The sequence below is a fragment of the Glycine soja genome, chromosome 14, assembly GCF_004193775.1.
Source record: "Glycine soja cultivar W05 chromosome 14, ASM419377v2, whole genome shotgun sequence".
Lineage (NCBI taxonomy): Eukaryota > Viridiplantae > Streptophyta > Magnoliopsida > Fabales > Fabaceae > Glycine > Glycine soja.
The window spans coordinates 7,403,658-7,426,962 of NC_041015.1; the positions used below are offsets into that span (position 1 = coordinate 7,403,658).

At 31.7% G+C, this 23,305-nt stretch overlaps 2 protein-coding genes across 4 annotated transcripts; one reads left to right on the forward strand and one right to left on the reverse strand.

The window, feature by feature from the left end:
* The first annotated feature begins 1,319 nt into the window (after positions 1 to 1,319).
* On the forward strand, positions 1,320 to 6,422 carry LOC114383038 (polyadenylate-binding protein 2-like). Its single transcript, XM_028342618.1, has 9 exons — positions 1,320 to 1,876; positions 1,966 to 2,084; positions 2,779 to 3,435; positions 3,532 to 3,609; positions 3,714 to 3,803; positions 4,863 to 5,000; positions 5,337 to 5,513; positions 5,614 to 5,814; positions 5,942 to 6,422. Exons 1-9 carry the CDS (start codon positions 1,618 to 1,620, stop codon positions 6,179 to 6,181), a joined length of 1,959 nt encoding a protein of 652 aa, XP_028198419.1. The 5' UTR covers positions 1,320 to 1,617; the 3' UTR covers positions 6,182 to 6,422.
* Positions 6,423 to 13,342: 6,920 nt separating this feature from the next.
* On the reverse strand, positions 13,343 to 19,419 carry LOC114383555 (WUSCHEL-related homeobox 4-like). 3 transcript variants are annotated; one of them, XM_028343247.1, is made up of 4 exons: positions 19,102 to 19,419; positions 18,485 to 18,796; positions 17,886 to 18,027; positions 13,343 to 13,360 (listed from the first exon to the last, which is right to left on the reverse strand). In XM_028343247.1, the coding sequence occupies exons 1-3, from the start codon at positions 19,345 to 19,347 to the stop codon at positions 17,890 to 17,892; spliced, it is 696 nt and encodes a 231-aa protein (XP_028199048.1). In that variant the 5' UTR covers positions 19,348 to 19,419; the 3' UTR covers positions 13,343 to 13,360; positions 17,886 to 17,889. The 3 variants fall into 3 exon arrangements, with proteins under 3 accessions (XP_028199048.1, XP_028199047.1, XP_028199046.1); XM_028343246.1 differs by lacking the exon at positions 13,343 to 13,360 and adding an exon at positions 17,495 to 17,636; XM_028343245.1 differs by lacking the exon at positions 13,343 to 13,360 and having other exon boundaries at positions 17,658 to 18,027; positions 19,102 to 19,418.
* Between the last annotated feature and the right edge of the window lie 3,886 nt (positions 19,420 to 23,305).

Below are 23,305 nucleotides of genomic sequence, written 5' to 3' on the forward strand. Positions count from 1 at the left end.
CTCAATTAAATATCATATTTGTTTAATTTTCAATCACTATAATAAACATCCAAATACATCATTCAATTAAATATAAAATTTATTTAACTATTAATTAGTGTAATAAACATCTAAATACAATATCCAATTAAATATCAATTTTTTTAATTATCAAATTTTGTAAATAAAATAATGTATAAAAAAAATTATAATAAAAAAAATTCAAAACATATGGATTGGCAATCCGTATGGTTTATACGGATCGACAATCCGTATGGTTCATACGGATTGACAATCCGTATGGTTTATACGGATCGACAATCCGTATGATTCATACAATGAAGTTCTGTGGTTTTTCGTTACCGAAGAAGAAGAAATGAGTATTAAAAAAATTCAAAACATACAGATTGTCAATCCGTATATTTTGATTTTTTTAAATTATATTTTTTTTATACATGATTTTATTTACACAATTTGATAATTAAAAAAAATTGATATTTAATTGGATGTTGTATTTAGATGTTTATTACAATAATTAATAGTTAAATAAATTTGATATTTAATTGAATGATGTATTCAGATGTTTAATACAGTGATCGAAAATTAAATAAATATGATATTTAATTGAATGATATATTTAGATGTTTATTACAACAATTCATAATTAAATAAATTTGGTATTTTTTTTTACATATGTAAATTTTTATTAAACCTATGATTTTTATTTACAATTTATATATGTAAACAAATTAATTATTAGATAAAAATTAATTATCACAAAATTTATTATGTAAATTTATATGTGTATTAAATATACATTAGAAATTTTAGTATTATATATAGTAATATTAATTATTTTATAACATAATTGGTCTATTAACTCAGTTGATTAGAGTGTTGTACTAATAACCCGAAAGTTACAGGATCGATTTCTACTTGGACTATTAATTTTAAATTAATTCCAAAATTATAAGTCTCATACGAATTATTAGTCTTTATTGGACTTACGAAAGGGTAAAACTGACATTTTTTTGTTATGCTGGGTGTACCAACAAAACTCCTGGATTCCCCTAGCAGTTCCCTTATGTTGTATTAAGTAATTTCCTTGTTACGTGGGGGAACATTTTTCTTGGAACCCTCATTCTCTTAGCGGGCCATCTCGCACATGAGAGCCCATATCATCCATTTGACCTAGCAAGCACACATACTCACATGGCCCTATTGTTACGCGGGAAAACACACCCTCGTAACGACGTAACCTCTCGCACGTGCGAGCCCACGTCACACATCTGACCTACGGATTAAACTAGGGTTTCCGCTTTCCCACTATATAATCCACACCCTTGCGTGCGTGCCGTGCGGTGCAGCCCCTTCTGCCCTCCCAACCCATATACTTAAAAAAACCCAAAAAACCAAAAATACCATAAAATTTTTCAGCTTCTCCGCCGCCGTACAGCCACCACCTCCGTTCGGATCTCCGGCGGACCTACTATCCCTACTACTCTATTTACACGGAAGAACAAAAAAACTATCCCACAAAAAAAATTCCAAAAGCGGTTCGGTTAGGGTTTAGTTTTTTTTTTATATTATTTCGTGTATCTAATTTTTCATCAGTAATATTATTTTTGAGGCGGCGAGATGGCGCAGATTCAGGTGCAGCATCAGAGTCCGGTGTCGGCTCCTCCTCCGAACGGCGTGGCTAACGCGCCGAACAACCCGAACCAGTTCGTTACGACGTCGTTGTACGTCGGCGATCTTGAGCAGAATGTCAACGACGCACAGCTATACGATCTGTTCAACCAGGTCGTCCAAGTCGTTTCGGTGCGCGTTTGCAGGGACCTTACGACGCGTCGTTCACTCGGTTATGGCTATGTTAATTTCAGTAACCCTCAGGATGGTAAATCATAACAAAAATTTCCTCTTTTTTGTATGAAAATGAAAATTGGGGCTTGATTAATTGGTTTTTTGTGTGTGTTGGATTTTCAGCGGCGAGGGCATTGGATGTGCTGAATTTCACTCCACTCAACAACAGACCTATTAGGATCATGTATTCTCATCGGGATCCTAGTCTTAGGAAGAGTGGTACTGCGAATATTTTTATCAAGGTGCGCACTTTTTGTTGTCTTTTTACGTTGAAAAAAATGAAAATGACTTGATAGTGTGAATCGTGGAAATCGTCCATAAACGCGTTTGTTGTTAACATCTTATTCCTAAATTTACCGAATTTGTAATTTGTATTAAGCTAGAAGGACATAAGTTATAAATTTAGGGATGTTTTGGCTATTTTGATAACATTAGCTCGTATGGCATATAAGTATAACCAACTAAAAGTAGAAAGTATTTGATGGGAAAGGATGATTTCATTGCATTTTTGTATTTTCAACGTAATAAGTGGTCTCTTTTGTATTTCTAATATAAATCTTTTGCTTTTAATTGCTTAAAAGTCAGATGTAAGGATGAGGTTAACAATGAAGAACCTGTATTTTAATTTAGCTTAATTGGAAAGTAATTCTATGACTAAGGGCGGGTCTTTTGTTTTGAGAAAAGTGAAACTATAAAATAGAAAAGAATAAAAAGTTGTCTTTTTTTTTTCTGTATAAAATTTTTAGATCTAGAAACCTTGAAAACAAGGTGGCATTTTTGTAACTAAAAGCGAACAATAACCAATCAATCCTAAAGTTTTCTATTTGCCTAGTTTTTTGTGAGTAGTGGCTGGGCAATGAAGTTCTTTTTTTGTTGCTGTCTGTTGTTTATATTGACATCCTGAATCTCATATTTCTAATGATATTGGTGGTGCAGAATTTGGATAAGGCTATTGACCACAAGGCCTTACATGATACTTTTTCTTCTTTTGGACTCATTCTTTCTTGCAAAATAGCAACTGATGCTTCTGGCCTGTCTAAGGGCTATGGTTTTGTTCAATTCGACAGTGAAGAGTCTGCACAGAATGCTATTGACAAGTTAAATGGCATGTTGATCAATGATAAGCAGGTCTATGTAGGCCATTTTCTGCGAAAGCAAGATAGAGAGAATGCTCTCAGTAAGACAAAATTTAATAATGTCTATGTGAAAAACTTATCAGAGTCAACCACGGATGAAGAGTTGATGAAATTTTTTGGAGAATATGGTACCATTACTAGTGCTGTAATAATGAGGGACGCAGACGGTAAATCAAGGTGTTTTGGCTTTGTCAATTTTGAAAACCCAGATGATGCTGCCAAAGCTGTTGAAGGACTTAATGGGAAGAAAGTTGATGATAAGGAGTGGTATGTTGGAAAAGCCCAGAAAAAATCTGAGCGTGAACAAGAACTGAAAGGACGGTTTGAGCAGAGTATAAAGGAATCTGCTGACAAATATCAAGGTGTGAACCTGTATCTCAAGAACTTGGATGATACTATCAGTGATGAAAAACTTAAGGAAATGTTTGCTGAATATGGTACAATAACTTCATGCAAGGTGTGCAAATGTCATTTCTTTGCTGGTATTTTATGGTCAGGTCTTTTTTATTGGTAGCAGATTTAAGCAATGTGTATTATGTCACCTATTCTGTAGGTTATGCGAGACCCCACTGGAATCGGTAGAGGATCAGGATTTGTTGCATTTTCAACTCCTGAGGAAGCATCTCGTGCTGTAAGTATAGAACTCTGTAAACAAGAAATATATTAATATGCTAATATTATTTTTTTTTGCTAAAGAACCTTAGTTTTCATATGCATATCTGTTGGTACTTGTAGCTCGGTGAGATGAATGGTAAAATGATTGCTGGAAAACCTCTGTACGTTGCCCTTGCACAGAGAAAAGAAGACAGAAGAGCAAGGTTACAGGTAACCCCGTAGTAACAGTGGCCCAGCTTTTTCTGTTGTTTATTTGTACACTGTTAAGTTTTAAGTTTTTGGCACAGAAATTCCTACATTTAGTCCATGAATGGTAGTTATTTGGTATGTTTATATGTCTGTATTCCTCATTTAGTTTAAATAAATTTAATTTTCACAAAAAAATTTACTATGTCTGTTGCTTAGCAAAAGTTGTGTATTGGAAACCTGAAATTTTGTTACTTTGAAGAATAGATACAAAAACAATACTGTATATTATTGATTGGGGTAGGTGATGGTGTTGAGGGCCCTAATCTTAGGTGATAAGGTTAGGTGAGAGATGGATGGATCCAGCAGATCCCTCTTGTTGGTTGAGGAAATGCCCCTTTGGTTGTCTGGTAGTTGTCTTGAGAATGCCCAGCCCATGTTATCATCAGGTTTCATTGTAAATGTCTCAAAATCAGAATCACTGCCAAGACAGGAAATATATTAATTAAGTCACTGCCAAATAAAGCGTCTTTTTAATTTTTTTTAATTCTTCTATTCTTTATCTGTAACAATTAAACACCCTTTTTATTGATTTTATTCTGTTACACAACCTGCATGTCTATTTTCAATGTTGCCTTTTTAAATAGGCTGTATATCCTACCTTATGCCTACTATCGTTTGTGCCTTTAATCTAATTACCTGTTTTGTGGTCATCTATAGAAATTAGTTTTTTATATGCTCTTTTCTGCATGTCCTTTGTGTTTTTATTTTGTTATACATTTGCTGTAATATCATGTTTTATCACTTAAGATTGTATTTTTCTTGTACAAGTTTTGATGCTCCTCATTATTTATTGGTGAGGCATGTGCTTTTTGGTGCTTCTATTGGCATCTCTCTTTGACCTCAATGGATATGAAATCATATGATATGGACATGGATATGAAACTTTTTAACACATACAGAATATAACGTGATGCTTTGCAGCAATTCATAGAAGTTGTATTGCAACTGTAATTAGAATTACTGTAGGTTAGGCAAATGAAAATGTATTTAGAATTCACCATTATTACTGCTTTCTTCCAGGCTCAGTTTTCACAGATGAGGCCTGTTGCAATAACGCCTTCTGTTGCGCCCCGTATGCCTCTCTACCCTCCTGGTGCTCCTGGTCTTGGACAACAATTTTTGTATGGGCAAGGACCCCCAGCCATGATGCCTCCACAAGTAATTATTAGCCAGTTGTTTACATCTTTAACTTCTATTTTTGTTGATATCAAGCACATTATATGTGGAAAAATATTTCAAAAGTCAAGTTTAACTTTTAGCCTTTTAGTTGTTCACATTGCTGTTAGTCTAAACTTGTGCTTAAGGGCCTACATTTTTGTTAATATGATATCTCAGCTATGGTGTTTCTCTTTGTGTTCTACTCTTCCACATATGCTACATGTGCGTTATGCTACTGACCATTATGTCAGGGACATTATATTTTCATGTTAGGCTTATTATGTTCAATTAATCAGTTTAGATTGAGAAATAACTGTAATCATCCTTCAAATGCAGGCTGGATTTGGATACCAGCAGCAACTAGTTCCTGGAATGAGACCTGGTGGTGGTCCCATGCCAAGCTTCTTTGTTCCTATGGTTCAGCAAGGCCAACAAGGGCAGCGCCCAGGGGGCCGCCGAGGAACAGGTCCTGTGCAACAACCCCAACAGCCAATGCCAATGATGCAGCAGCAGGTCTGCTCTTGCACAGAGTTTCCAATTTTTTTGTTTGTCTCTCACGTTACTCATCTGCATGCATGCCTGATGGTGAGATACTTTCTTATTTGTTTGTTAGATGCTTCCAAGGGGGCGTGTCTATCGTTACCCTCCTGGCCGCAACATGCAAGATGTCCCACTTCAAGGTGTAGCTGGTGGAATGATGTCAGTCCCTTATGACATGGGTGGTCTGCCAATCCGCGATGCTGTGGGACAGCCAATGCCCATTCAAGCTTTGGCCACGGCTCTTGCAAATGCTCCCCCTGAACAGCAGAGGACTGTAAGTAACTTTTCCTGCAACTGTTTTTGGCACATTTTGGGTTGAGTAATCCCTGATTTATGTGTTCTATATGTTATATGTTATATAATAATGCTGTACTGATTCTTTATCATGAATGTTTTGCTAGATGCTCGGTGAAGCTTTATACCCGCTTGTGGATCAGCTGGAACACGATGCTGCAGCAAAGGTTACTGGCATGCTTCTGGAGATGGACCAGCCTGAAGTTTTACATCTGATTGAGTCACCAGATGCTCTGAAGGCAAAAGTTGCTGAAGCCATGGATGTGTTAAGAAATGTTGCTCAACAGCAAACTAACCCAGCTGATCAACTAGCTTCACTCTCTCTCAATGACAATCTTGTGTCTTAGATTCCTTTAGTCTTTTGACTGGAATCTGCTTTCCAGTTATTCCTATTCCGTATGCTTCCCCCCAGTTTATTTGCAGGTGTCTTAGATGTTTTGTTTTAGTCAGAGTACTAAGGAAGTTTATGTTCTTGGTACTTTTGGTTTCACTTTTTTTCGTATCTGAATTGCTGTAGGATGGATTAGCATAACTTGTTGGATTTATTAGATATGCATTTGCGGTTTGGATTATTTTCCTCCATTGTTCTACTGGATTGTTTGTGTGGATTTCTTTAATTCGTTTTTTGCTTAAGACCTTTATTTTTCCCTTTAACACGAGCTTGAATATTTGGGTTTGGGATGCTAAATAAATCTTTAAAACAAATCTAGAAAATTATCGATGCAAGTAAAATCATCACCTTTCACTTATCATATTGAGGCTTCGAAAACAAGACTTCAATGAAATTATATGAATTTGAATTATTTAATTTGACTTTTGAAACTTAAAATTATGTTTTTCCTTTTTCTTTTTAATTTGGATAATCACTCTTCAATTGTTTTTTTTCTTCATGTAAATAACTTTTGCTTATTTGAAATTTTGATTTTAGTTCTTCAATGAATTTATGTTTTAATTTTAACTGTGGTATTGCTAAGGCGTTGTTAAGGGTGTCATATCCAAAAATTTAGTCTTTGATTAGGGGAAAAAGATAATCTGGCTACCTTAACACATTGTTGAGTATTACTTAATGTCACGTTAACAATTCATTAAAGTAGACTTAACAGTCCCTTAAAGTTTTAAATTATAGTAGTTTTAAATTGAAGTAGAGGATAAAATTGTGAGACTTACATTAAATTTTCAAACTTTCCTCTCATTTCTCTTTTCCTTTATGCACAATTGAATGCTACATTAGTATCTGGGCATATTTGAATGCTCCATTATATTAAACATTTCCCGTTCTTTAATGGACTTTTATGCAAAAATTAATAAAAGTAAATGTCAGATTAATAATAAAATAAATATTTAAGTGTTCGCATAAAATGTACAAACAAAATGCTAGTCATGGTTTTTTACAAATTATTTTTGGACATTTTTTAGCATAAGAATATTTAAAATTGATTTGCATTTTTTTAAAAAAATATTTAGCTGTCTTAAAAAGATTTTAAGAGTTTTATGTTAATACGTTGTTAATATAATGATTTTTACACTTCCAACTAATTAAAAATTATTTTAGACATAACTTTTAAATAATTATTACAGATATCAATGATCTTATGATATATGGTAACTCATAATTAAGTGACTGAAATTTTACACTCATTTAATTTTAATTAAATTCAATTTTATACATTTTCTAATTTGATAATTTACTTGAGAAAAAAGAAGATAATAGAAACAAAAGGGCATGTTTTCACTTTTCATCTAAAAAAAGTTATTAAAGGATTGTGTGATATTTCATTAATTAATATCACAGTACCTCTAAACATGTATGCAACTACTTTAAATATATTTAGAGAAATTTTTTTTATCACACTTGTGATGATTTTATCTTACTCACATTATTACCTTTAGTGAAGATATGTGGTCTCATACAAAAGTAAAATAACAATATTGTAGGTGGCAAAATATCCGTTTTAGTTTTTAATTTTGAGATAAAAATATTTATATATTAATATTTATTATACATGTATTGTTCTTTAAATAAAAGAGAGATCAAATTACATTGGTGTAACTTTGATAACTATTATACCATTCTATAATTTTTATTTGAATAATATTATCTTAAAGCTCACCATTAAATTAAAACTTTGTTTTACATAAATTACATATGAAAAATTTCATATTATTCTAAAATTATTTGTTACCTTGTTCATATGAATTAAAATCTATGTAATATAAACATTTCAAAATATAGTAAAATATGAATCATTTGATTACATTCTTATTGTTGTTTAATTTTGACATAAACAATGTTGGTAATATGTAGATATCATTCAACGGTTGGATAAATGAAAATTACATTCTATACGAAGTTATAAAAATAGTGTAATAGTTGTCAAAGTTATACCGATGTAATTTGATATCTTATATCTTAAATTATATATATATATATATATAATTAATTAATTAATTTGGTAAAATATGTTTGATTGAATAGATGAAGAAAAAAGAAAATTAAATATAACTACTTTGATTTTGTTTTGATTTTAAATATTATAAGTTATGAGTAATGACATTTATAAGTAAAGTTTTACTTCTCTTCATATTGAAAGTTCTTGTTAATTTTTTCACCCAGTAAAATTGCTGCACCCAACAATTTTATTGAAGTGGCAAAAATGTCCTTTAGTAAAATTTAAAAAAACATTCTCCCTTAGCCTTCCTCCTTATCGCGCTGCTGCTACTGTTCATCATCTTCGTTGAGGTTCCAGACCCTCCATAACTGTCGCATCGTCAGTGTTGTCGTCTCTGCCGTAAGTGGTCGTGCTCCCTACCCATTTGTTTGTCTGATATTGTTTTATGGATTGGAAAATCTGTAGAACACATACGGATTGCCAATACATATGAGTTATATGGATTGCTAATTCGTATAACTCATATGGATTACTAATTCGTAAACCTTTTTTTAATTTAAAATTTAAAGAAATAATTATTGTTTTATTTTTAAAAAATTATAAATATATTAATATTTTTCTTATAAAAAATAATTTGTAATAAATAAACATTGTTGTATATATTTTTGGTTTTTTTAATTAATTATATTTGTTTTTTTGAAGTTGGTTTTTAATAAAGAAGTTAAGTTGTTTGTTTATTTAAAAAACAATGTATATATATTATTGTGATTTAATATTTTTGTAATCACAAGTAATTTAATTATATTTTGGTATTTTAAAAATTTATTTATAAATTTGTTAGATATCATAAGTTCCAAATTTTTATTAGTATATACTTCACAATTTAGTTTAACAAGAAAATGTAAATTTGTAAATTATAATTTTTTATTGATATAGTCGTATATATATTATTACATTCATAGTATTAAATATTTATATAAATAATGTTTAGAAGTATAAAATTAATTTTTTTTTCATTAGTTATAAAAACTTTAAAGTTATTGTCATAGTAATTTGTTGAAAAATGAAATTGTGATTTGTTAGAAATAAAAACCAAAGATATTTAAAAAATTAGTTATGTGAACTCTATCTATTTGAAAAAATTATTTCTATATGCATTTATGAATATATAAAACTAATTAAAAAGATATTTAAAAAATAAATAATTTTTTATATATGAATTATTAAATAGTAATTGTTTGAAGTATTGTTTGAACGCTTGTTGATGTTGATGAAGTTACACCTGTTGCTGAGGAAGTTCAGCATGTGGATGATGCAGCTGACGAGGTCTATGAACAACCTCAAGAAGCAGCTGCTGATGATGTAGTTCCTAATGCTAAGGGTTTTCCAGGTGGGCCGCACAACACATTAATTTTGATTGACTATGCTCATCATGTTGTAGTGACTGTTTGGAATGAACAAGTATTTATATTTTTAAATAAATAATATTTTTTGTAAGTATTTGTTATTATTGTTGAAATGATTTAAATTTTGATTTTCAAGAACGTCTTGAGTTGAAGTTATCCTCCCATTGAAGGAAGGTTGAGAAATTTGGCAGGTCTACTCCAGAGATTGAAGGCTTAGTGGCTACCACAAGATTAAGTTCTTTGATCGCATGTTCCTTGGACACTGGTGATCAGGGACTTATATCAGCTTTTGCAAAGAGGTGGCATAAGGAAACAAGTAGTTTTCATCTTCTTGTAGGAGAGATAACTATCACCCTCGATGATGTGGCATCATTGTTTCATCTACCCATCACAGGTGCCTTCCATAACTTCTAGGCTCTTCATATGGATGAAGTCATGCCGCTGTTAGTTGAATTGCTTGAAGTTAGTGGAGCTGAAGCAAGAGCCAAAACAGTACAATGCCATGGGGCATATGTTCAACTATCGTGGCTGCGAGACATTTATCATAGCAAATGTGATGCATCATAGTGGACTGTAGCAGCTCGAGCATATTTGTTGCATTTGGTAGGTTGCATTCTCTTTGCTAACAAGAGTTTCACATATGTGCATGTGGTATACTTGGATGCCTCTCATGACCTCACTCAGAGTGGAAGCTACGCATAGGGAGTTGTTGCCCTAGTCTATATGTATGACAATTTGGATGATGCGTCTAAGAGCAACACTAGGCAACTTGCAGGATATATCACACTTTTACGGGTAATTATAATTGAATTTAATTTTTTATTTCCGTTATGTATTTTATGTTGATTATTGTTTTGATTTTTTTTTTGTTTTCAAAATATGTGTAGTGTTGAATCTATGAGCATTTTCCTTCTATTGCTTCGTCTATTGTTGTCGAAGATTATGATGAGGGAAAACCACGTGCCTGCAGTTGAAAGTCTGGAAAGACATTACCAATGTCGACTGGATTCCTTATGGTGACCATCGTGCATTTAGAGAATTCGAGCTGATTTCTTTGTTTTCTGGACATATTCGATAGGGTCCATATGTTGTCATACACCACCAGAGAGGGTTGTGCAACAGTTTGGGTATGTGCAGATCATTCCTCCACATCCTACTGCATCGACATTATGCATAGAAGATATTAATGATAGATGAATTCAGTTTTCTGAATACCTTGCACAGGTGGGTCAGATATGTGTTACGCTTGGACAATGTGCAGCAGACTACATGGAATGGTTCTACATGATTTCTCATCCCTTCATGAGTCCGGCATAACCTAGGGATCCACCTAGACATCCACCTATTGTGCACGATGACATATTTATTAAACCAAATATTACTCAACATCCAATAGCGACAACAACTATGGACGAAGCACCTGTAGATACACCCGCTCATGTAGAGCAGCCTCGACATGCAGTGGTAAAATATATTTTCAACTTACTCTGTTATTCATTTTATTTGAACATGCATTAATTATAAACCTTTTCTGTTGTTGTCAATGTCATAGAAGGCTTGCCAAGAAATAGCTAAAAGGTTGGAACGATTGTTCAACCTAAGGATAATGACAGAAGGTATAGAAGTATACATTGTCATGGAAAACTGCCTAAGGATCGCTAGAGGTGTAACTGCGGAATGCAATGTATATGTGCGATTGCAACGAAGGTGGCGTATGGAAGACGAATGAAGACCTTTAGAATTTATTAGGTTTTATATGATTTTTGTATGCGATATAATTAGACAATGTTTATTATTTAATTTTATTTGAGAACCATTTTAATTATTTTCTTAACTACACAATGATTATTATTCAACAACTCTTAAAACCCTAGACCCTAGGTAGTGAATTAAACCATAAACCCTATATTAGTCACGTAACAATAAACCCTAATTTTTGAATTAACACTAAACCCTAACTTGTGATGTAACACTAAACCCTAGGTATTAAAACATCCTAAAACCCTAATTAGTAACATACCATTCACCATACATAGTGACTTAACACTAAACCCTAATTAGTTACGTACTATTAAACCCCACATATTCAAGTAACAATAAACCCTAATAACACACGTAACACTAAACCCTAGGTATTATAGTAACCTTAAACCATTTGAAAGTTAAGTAAAATAGATAATTATATGAACGTCCAATGAAACACGTGTATATTATTGTATTACATGATAATTAAATAAGTAATTAAATGTTCAATTTTCACTTAAATCAACATAGTCTGTTTTCAATATCAACAAATTTCTATACTATTGCATTCTACTAATATATGGTGTTGGCCACTGCTTTGCTTGAGGATGACAATGTGTAGACCATAACAAAGCTAGTGGCAGTAAGAGACAACGATTTCTTAGAAATACCTGTTACATACAGACATATACATTCAAATTATTATAACATAATTTAATACATAAATTAAAAAAATAGGATGATCATGCATTTACCTAAACAAAATGATTGTTATACACATGACCGATACATATTACGCGATGTACAAAACAATCTGTTGGTGGTTGGCTTCTAAGAGGAAAAAACATCATGTTTTGTTGGAGAGACAGAGAAACAAGGATTACATTATACCTTGATGCAATCACATATTCCATGTCGGTTATATTTATCCACTTATCCATGGAAACCTGTATGTAGCAGTTATAATTACATTTATTTAAACCAAATTTAATCCAACAAAACATAACAAAAATTATATACCATGGATAATCCATCAACAAGTAGGAACCACTTTAATTTCTCAAATATGTCCATGCCACCAAGCAGGTTGATATACTCATCAGATCATTTGGCAAATTCTTAAAACAAATGGCTGCGCACCAAAGACCACAAATATTTACCCATACCTAATAAGACAACAATTGCACGATATCCACAATTATCGTCAGCTTTGACATCAACAATGTTTTCAATGGAATCATGAATGCATGGATGAAATTGATCCAATATTGGCAGAGTCCTTCTTGGAATTGCTTGCTTAGATGATAATGCACTATGTTTGACTAAAGAATTACTATTTTGCACAAAATGTAATGCATCCACATTCTCCCAATAAGACGAATCACGCTTTGTTGATCTTTGATGTTTGGTCATCGGTTTCTTTTGAACACCGTTTGTTTTGACCTTTTCTGGAGGACACATAGAGTTTAGATCAGGGTAGGCAATTCCCGAAGTTTACTATTTAGAGTAACTTTGCCACAAACATCAAGTTCTTCAAACCACTTGGATATGGTTTCCATCTCTTCAGTTATGCTGACTTCGAGCTTAGATAACCCTTGGTTTCAAAAACTTAGCCTTCGCCAAAGCATATGGATTACACCCAAAGGTATGCTACCGAAAACATATCTAGCTAGCTCGCATATACAAGGAAGACCATGAGTAGTTCTCATTACACATCCATAACGAGAACTATCAATACCAGTATAACTCACACACTCATACTCAACAATAGTTTGGTTTAAAACATATCTTGATACCATGCCAAGTAATTTTTTTGTATAAGATAACTTTAAAAACATGTTCAACCACATGTGTACTTGTCTCAAAAGATGCTTTAATTTCAGTGTGTTACAGTGTGATCATGTTGTTCATGACTTCTTAAACACTACATAGGTCTCCAAGGCTATTCTGTAGTAGTCTGTTTAAGGTCCAATGAGCAAACTCAACCCTGCATATGAAATACACAAAAAAATAAACAAAGATAGCTATGTTTATCCATTAAGTCCTAAACTCTAAGCAAAAAAAAGTTTACAATTTTCATGCTTATTAGTTGTTGTTTTTCCTAAGTGCATCATCTTATTCGTTCAGGCTTTAACAAATCTTTCTTTATGGGGAAATTATCCATGTTTGGTTGACATAGTCAACAAACATTGGTCATGGTGAATAAGAAATTTCAAACTTTTTAAGGCATTCATTGAACTCTTCCTCAGAAGAACAATTAACCAAACTCCCCCAGGCTTCCATGGCATAATCCTATGCATTTTTCTTATCAATGTGAAACCGACACAACAAGTTGGTATACTCATGGAATATAGTTTTCACTGCATTCATCAATGCTAGATCTTTGTTGATAACAATAATTCCAGAGAGAGCATCACATTTGAGAAAAATACCTCGAAACCATTCTAGAGTCCAAACAACATTATTTAGACATTCTCCCTCCAAATAGGAAAAACTAGCAGAGAATGTCATTCCTGTTGGTGCGACACCAACAAAGTCAAGTAACAAAAACTTGTACATGTTTGTTTTGTAGGTACTATTTATCTAAAATACCAAATTACAGGCATTACATAGTTTCACTGCATCAGAATGACACCAAAAGATACAACATCTTCATCCTTCAATCTATGTCAATGAATATACTGATCCTATTTAAGAAGCTTCATTAATTGTTGCATTTCAGTATCACTGTCTCTTATGCATGAACGATATGCACTTCTTGCATTGTATATTTGCTTGATTGTTGTATAACTATTAACATTGTTCTCCTTCAATGTTAGCAGAATATTTCTTGATTTCACCATTGACTTTGTCTTATCAGTAATAATTATCTTTTCATCCTTAGTCAATTGGCCAACGTATGAATGTCCAACTAATGAATTGGCCAATTCATGATTATGACTCCCACACATTAACTTCACCATCCATCCTTAGCTTCTAACCACTGATTTCCCATATATCTTAAAGGGACACCCATATTTTCTACTGCCAGTATTTGTTCTTACCAAATCTTTCTTCCTGACCCTATACTGACCACTTCTTTGACAACCAATTAAGACAAACGACGTTCTTCCTCTCATACCTGACAATATTTGTGTTTGACCTCATAATGACTGGCACAAAACCAATTTCATAAGCAAGAGCTCGAACCCAATTCAAAACATCATCATGAGTAGCAAACACCTACCATGCAATCCACACATCTTTATTTTTCAAGACACATTCATTAATTACTTTAACAACAAAAAAACATATTAATACCTGAGAAGTATTGAAGGCATCAAAACAATCAACGTGTTTTGATTTCACACTAATTTCGTCTTCATTTTGTTCATTCATATCAACTTCTTTAGACATTATATTGTCATGCATCGATTGATTTTCGTTCATTTTAACAAAACATTAAAAAATTTCAATGACAAACAAACGAACCCTAACCACACCGTAGATATACTATCACACAAATTTTTTCTTTTTTTTTTACCGCCTTTAATAATATAAACCATTAAAATTGATAACCATATATATTAGAAAACCAATAACATCAAGTTTTTCTGCTTAAAATTCATAACCATATAATACATAAAAATTGATAACATAACCATATATACTAAAATAAATAATATTATTGAACTTAATTGTAATTCATCAAATTATAAGCACTAAAAACAACCAATTTTAAAGAACAACGACTCAAATAACTTATAAGTCTAAATTATTTTGAAATTAACACCAATTTCAAAATATAAAAACAAAGACTTACAAATTAATTATCAAATTATACATATTTAAAAATATTTGAAATAATGATAATAATTACTTTTAAAATAAACAATAAAACAAAGTTTTAAAAAACTAAAAATTAACTTTTGGATTAGCAATCCCTAAGTAATATACATACGGATTGTCAATCTGTATGGTACTTATTGATTGTCAATCCGTATATTACTTATGGATTGTTAATGTGTAAATTATATAAAACTTATAGATTATCAATCCCTAAATATTATATAACTTACGAATTCATAATTCGTATGCAGAAAAAAAAAAACTATCTAAGGCAAGTTGCAGCTTACCTCCACCCTTAACAATTAAATCAATCACTACTTGTCAACGTACCTTCGTAAGATTTTCACCTTGACTAAAGCGGACACAATGGACCTCTCTTCTCATGAGAATGAATGAATGCGACGAAACCAACATAATGAATGAATGAATGAGTCAACAAGGTGAAAGAAAAGGCTAAAAGGAAGAAGAAGAACACACAAGTGTATTTTTAGAATATCATAATATTGCTGGGTGTACAAGCAATATGCCCTAGTGCAGAAAGCAACAAACTAATTTGGGTCACCGTTGGAGGTGCTTCTAACCAACTTTTGTCAAAAACAACTTTTTTTAATTATCCTATATAGTTAGTTTAATTTCCCGTGGCATGCAACGTAGGACTTAACCACTAGGTTTGGCCGTAATGGAAGACACCTATAGGTTATTCATTTTTTTATATGTAAATATTAGTTATTAGAATGTTACTTTTGTTAGAAAGGAAATTGAACCTGTAATCTTTCTTTCCTTTCTTTCTTCCTATAGATTACTCATGACTAAGTCTCTTCTGTTGTCACAGTGATCACACTCGTTTGCTCTACAACTTATCCTATATCAAGCTGAGTTTTGAGATTGTAATAAGTGAAGGAAAACATAGTTTTTTCATTTACATTTTTAGAATTTATTGTGCGCATTTTAGTGTTCATGGCTACAAGTAAAATTTGTGTTTCCTAATTTCATATACTATCATGTTTGGTTTATACTTAATTTTTTTCATACACATTTAAGATAATATATTCTACAAAATGGAAAAAGTTATTAAATAACTTTATATATATATATATATATATATATATATATATATATATATATATATATATATAAAGTTATTCTAAGAGTAATTCCTTATTGTTCATCTTCACCATTATTTTTTTAAGTCTAATAGTTAATTACATTTTACTAAATGATGTTTTATTGGTATGTTTAAAATATCGTAACTCTATTAATGTTTTCATATATTATCTAGTAAAACTAGAAAACTCCGCTCTAATCTCAAAATCCACAGGTATAAGCACTTGGAAACTAATATAAGTTTAATATGCTTGTGTGATTACCCTTTATTAACATTTCAAACCTAGAATAACTTACAACAACTTATACACACAAACTGCTGTTCAACCAACTAATTAAGCTAGTTTCCTTAGTAGTGGTTAATCATATTTTACTAAATGACCTTTTATTGGCATGTTTAAAATATCACAACTCTATTGATGTTTTCTTCTATTATCTAGTGAAACTAGAAAACTCGCTCCAAGCCCAAAATCCACAGGTGTAAGCAATTAGAAACAAAGATAAATTTAATATACTTACGTTAGAGTTTACTTTTGATGATTACAATTAATTAAGCTAGTCCCCTTAGTAGTGATTAATCACATTTTACTAAATGACTTTTTGTTGGTATGTTTAAAATATCACAACTCTATCAATATTTTCTTATATTATCTCGTGAAACTAGAAATCCAGAATACTCGTTTCAGACCCAAAATCTGGTGAGAGTACTTCGAAACAAAGATACATTTAATATACTTTTGAGGCCCCTTTTGCTGATTGTATACACTTTATGAACATTTCGAAATGTTGATCTTCCTAATTTCCCTCCCTCCTAATAAGTCAAAATTCTAACGGTGTATTATCCCTTGGTGGTCCTACATGCACTGTGTGATAGAAAGAAAGAAATTTGCATGTCAATGATGGAAAAATAAATGGACGCATGTACCTTCAATACTTTATGAAAGTGGGATCTATGAAGGTGAGTGGAGTATCCAGTGTGAATACTATTATTTAGGGGTGGTTTGGTTGGAAAGAGTAAATATTATTTAAGAAGAAATTTTTAAAAAATAGCATGAGTACTACGTTTTTTTTTTCTATTTTAATTTAAATATTTCTTTTCAATTTTTATTTTTAATTTTTCTCTCTTCTATACAACCAAACATACACTTATGTTTGGCTAAATAGAGGACAATCATATGCTTTTTTCAAATTGAACCAAACTCAAGACGTGAAAAGGGTCGTATATAACTTAGGTTTAAGATTTAAGAAGTAGTAGTAGTAGGTGCGGGGACTTCAGTGTCCGTAGCTCCTCCTTTTAACCTAAAAGCTTCGATTTATTCTCACCCACTGCGCTGAAATCAACAAGGCAAAGAGAGACAATTAAGCAGGTTTGGTTAATTTGGTCTCAAAGAGGGAACAGTACACATTTGTAGACGACTTTGTGTTTTCTTCTTTCCCAACACAACCAAAGAAGAAAGTGATGAAAAACTAAACCAAACTAATTAAAGCACATACATTCCAATCAGCCTGAAGGGTTCAGAAACAATTAATTAAAAGCTAAAAATATTTCTCGTTAAATTGGTCAAACAATTAAAACAAACCCCTTCATCTGCCTTCCGGGTGCAATGGGAAAAGCTCCAGAGTTCTATGTTCCTCCTCTCTTTGGTCTTCCAAGTACTCAAACGCCCAGCTCCTACACTTCTTCAACGGGCTATCTTCCTCCTCTCTTTCTACTACTTCCCCCTGTCCAAGAAAAAAAAACAATCAAAACCATGTCATATATATATATATATATATACACTACAATTTTACACCCATCAACTAATTTTCTTAATAATAATCTCGTCTACAACAACCTCATGCAAATTACTCAATCCTTCGTCTACAAGGTCGAACCTAGTGGTTTATATAATTAAAAAGATAGCTTGAACCCAGGTTATTATATTTTTGTTTTATAGAGATGAACGTACTTTAATAATAGACAATCATGCTAGAGTCAAATAAGATTACGATGAAAAGAAAATTATTTTCTAAATATTCAACACTAGCTAGAAGCTAAACTCGATACGACGGATTAAGTGAGACCAACAGTTTATTATTAGTTGATTCACATGTTCCGTAGTCTAGGATTGACATTACATATTATGACTAGCTACTACTTTGAAGAGCATAGAGAAACTAGACATGTATATATACATACCCGTTTTGTGGTGTCCATAGTGGTAATTACACAACAACTAAAGGGGGGTGAAGTGGTGAGAGTAGTACGAGGACTATGAGCAAGGCCTAGGTTGTTACGCTTCTGCTTCTGTCTCTCGCGTGCTTTGTGGTTTTGGAACCAATAGAACACGTTCTTCCCTTCGATCTTGCCGTACTTGCTAAGCTGTGCTGTGATCTGCTCTATTTGTTGAGCATTCGGAGTTCGCATCCCTCCTCTGTACAGCATCTCCAATATCCCTATTTGTTCTTGAGTCGGATTCCACCGTGTCCCTCCTGGAATATGCGTTTCAGCCTGTATCATGCATATAAAACAACAAAATTATTAATTAAACCATATTTTTGTATCATATATATGTGCACGTGAATTAAGTGTCACTAGTGTATTACTATGGGTGTTTAACTTAATTAGTTGAGTTGGATGCGTGAGTTAACGGGAATTTATAATAATTCACACATACTGCTGCTCAATCAACTTACCTACACTCTCTCGGTATATGTTGCACGAATGTATGGATGATATGCTACGGAACAAATTAAATTAAAGGGAATATCAAATTCTCATTAAGAATTAGAATATAGAAGAGATTGTTAATGGACCTGGCCCTGGGGTGAAGATGGGTCTCTCTTATTAGTATTATCATCGGAGGATCCAATTCCAAGTTTTCTGGAGGCACTTTCAGGTTTGATGAAGCTCTTGAGGTCGAAGGTTGTAACAGGATGATGAGGTGGAGAAATGGTGTCGGTGTTGGAAAGCTTGGGGGCAAGGGGGCGTAAGCGTTTGCACCCGAGTGTGAGGGAGGGTTCGTGCTCCCAGAATCCACGTGCGAACTGATGCACCTTCATGCTTAATTTTAGTTACTTACTATACCATATGGTGGAGAACTTCATGATAGGTTGTTTGGTGATTTTATAGAGGGAATGATGATGATGGTGGAGGGAGTACAAGTAGAACAAACAGTGATTAAAGTGGACAAAGTGGGAAATGAGGTGTTGCCTGCAACAACCAAGACCAAATCATGAGGTGCAGTTGACTTGGGAATTTCCGACTCTATATTAAACTAAAAGGTGATTCAATTCTAATCAAAAGTAGAATTATTTTTTTTAAAAAAATGGAACTCACAGTAAAATCTATATATAATTCATTCACAATGATAAAAAAAAGGATATAATATGTGATGTTATATTTTTTAGGAAGATAATTCTGTTCAGATATCACCATGATGTACAACAGTATACGTATGACTTGAACTCGGAATTACTATCTACTTAAGCTAAATTGAAATAATTCATCAACTTATTCACATTACATATAATTAGAGGGCGGACTGTTTTACAAAATGTATTTCTAAGTAATTATATTTTATATCTATCTATATGAAGAAGAAATTATGTGAGAGTTCTGATACAACATAAATTTGTGGGTTAATAGCTGGTTGATCATGAATTTAAATCTGAAGATACTTTTTTGCATATGTAAGAGTAAAATTGTATACAATAATCCTCTTTTATAGTTTTTTTTTTCTATATACATGTAACTTTAAAATATATTACAAAATTAAAGTAATAACTTTTGTTATCTAGCTTCATTTTGTGTTCAAAAGAGATTTTTCTATTTGATTATGAAAGGAATGTCATATGAGAGAGGGCGTGTGTGTGGGGACATGAAACTGTGGATGGATATCATGGGATGTGTACGTGGTATATATGTGTGTATGGTGTATGTTGGTGTGTGTTGGCCCGTCAAATCGGGTCCTTTTTTTTTTTCCTTTTTTCTTTCTTGCTTTCATGATAATTAGGTGTCCTTGCTTTTCGGTGGCCTCTGTGCCCCTCTCTCTCTTTCAAGGCGTTTGCTCATCAATTAAAGTGAGTGAAGTGAGGAACGCAAAAAGATTCCTCCAATCCCAAAACTTGAAAATCGAAGCACCCTTTGATCTCTGCTTTTCACGATACGGATTTTTTTTTATTATATAAAAATGGACCGGTGAGAGTTCGATTTGGATATGGGCATTTATATGGTGATGAAGTGAAGTGAATGCCGTCTCTGTCTTTTTGAGTGGTAAACTAAATAATGTTCACACTCCAAGAAAATAATCTCACTCAACCAACTGCTTATGAATTTCATTTTTTTATTGTTTATTTTTTTTCTTTTTTTTTTAATCTATTTATTCAAACTAACGAATCTTTAGAAAAAGGAAAATATTTCTTTAATATAAAAAAGGTTAGATAATAAAAAATATATAAATATATATTTTTTATTACCAAGAAGTATATAGTTTTTTTTTTATTAATTTGACATTCAGTTAATTTATCTTCTACTTAGTTGATTCAATTTGATATATTTTAACTACGAATTCATTTTTAAGATAGAGATACTATTCTAGTTCTTAATTAAGAAACATAAGTCTGAAATTACTTGTGCACTTTTGGCTTTCTTTATATTTTGAAATGATATATATCCGCTCCTTTCCTTTAGCTCCAATTCCCAATTACCACTATTTTATACTCCACATATATTCATGAATATATACCATATATAATATATAGGCCATGCAATGCATCCATGATTCTGCCTTAATATTTTCGCTTTCTTCAACTTTTTATCCTAATGTTGATTCTGTTGGTGTATTATTATATTTTACATATATATAGACGCCAGTGCAGTCAGTAATGTATGCATGTTGCTGTTATAATAATAGGCAAGCAAAATACGTTGATGTGAGGCATGCATATGAACATTTACGAACATATATCTAAGTTAAATATTTGATGGAGTGGGCAATAATTCTCTTCCCGCGTAGGCTGTAGCTTATGATTGAGTCTTGAGCGCAGCTGGCAATTTGGCTCTCACATAATATTTCTTTAAACCAAACGGAGATCTCGTGCATACGTCAACATTCTTCAAGTAATTCAGGTTACGTTTGAATAGTAATTATTACATTTGAATCCTTTATGATAAGTGTGAACAGAAATGAAGTAAAATGAAAGAGTTTGATTAATAGGTAACTAGGTATATACAGTCCATATATAGAAGTTTTTATACTGTTAATTAATAAAAAATCATTTTTAGTTTTACTTTTAATTATGATAATTATATATTATAAAAGTAAAAAAAAAACTCAGTATATGTCATAATTTTGTGATGGGATGATAGTATAATTTCTTTTTTATTATTACACTGCCACTTTACATATTACTTATTCGAAATGAAAGTATCGTTGAATATATATAATATCAAATATATAGAAGAGAACTTTCATTCAATTATTTAAAAGTTATGGAAAATGAATAGATGACATGAATTATAATTTTTTTTATCATATTATTATCTATTTTATTTTTGAATTTTCCTCCTTATTTTAAAGAATATCAATATATTTAAATTAAATGGTGACACAATGACAAAATAATAGAAATGAATAAACGGCTATGTTTTGAAAAAAAAAAACAAGAGTTAATAATTTCTAAAAGTAGCATATCATATGAACTATATCTAGAATTCACATGCATCTTCGTAAGAAAATTTATTAATGGTCATATATTTAGTCATTTCAATGTGAAGAAACGACGAATATATGACAACCGCAAGTGAAAGAGGAAGTTATTGATTAATAACAATAACAATGAGTAGCGAGAAGAAAGTAAGAACAAGCAAATACACAATTTCATAATATAAAAATAAAAACCCAAGTTGCTTTGTTTCTTTTATCTTCTAAGTTGGAACAGAAGAAAAGTGACGATGTATGATTGAATTTTTTGGTAAAGATGGTAAGTGGGTGGACTAAATTAATGTAATTATTTGTTTTAATCTTCTTCATTATATGATCTTCTTCCACCAGTTCACAAATAAGCTGAAAAATGAATTATAACGAATCACTCAAAAATCAAAATAGGCGCACGAGAGGCACATTCACAGCACACGTGTTTTAGTCAAAATACATTATCACCAATCATCACAATCATGCACCTGCAAGAGAATTATTCCTTTTTTCACTCCAATGGTTATGATTATAAGAATGCCCTTGTGCTACTTGTTTGCCACTTACCAACTCAGTGAGTATTTCACTGACCAAACAGAAACTTTCCACTTCCGGCAAATGCTATCGATCGAGTAGTAAACATAGTAATATATATTACTATTAATATGTATTTTACCTCACATGTTTTAACTTCAAAAACAAAGATTCAAACACCATTCTCACTCCAATGATGACTCAATAAAAACGAAATTTATATCTGCTTTATGAAAGGTGTTATAGCAAAACTATTCCTACGCAAATATATCATTTGAATTTTAAATGAAGAAAATAATTAAATACCACCCATTTGCAAAGACACCATTTGTATAAATGTTTTGGTGATTAGGATTATCTTGATGGTTAAAGTAAAGATAATCGAAATAAGTTTTATCTTTTTTAATAATATTTTTTTTTTCATTTACATGATTAGAATGAAACTCCTAAAAATATGCTTAAAAAATTTAATTATTTAATAATTGTGTTAAACTTTGTTGATTTAATTTTTAAAATCATAAAGATTGACCTTATTTAAAATATCAACTTTTTTTTAATCATACAAGATTGTGTAAGAAACACACGAAATGCTAACAATTTTCTTATAGAACAATTCTTATAACTAAAGAATCTCTAATGTGTTTATTTTGTTTTTTAATCTACAATTTGGGTCCTTTGATTTTTTCCCCATCAAATTAAAAAAATTCCACTTTTATTTTTGAAATTATATTAGACTAAGGTGATCAACATATCAGTTTAACACACTAATTTATTTAATTGTGACACATGAT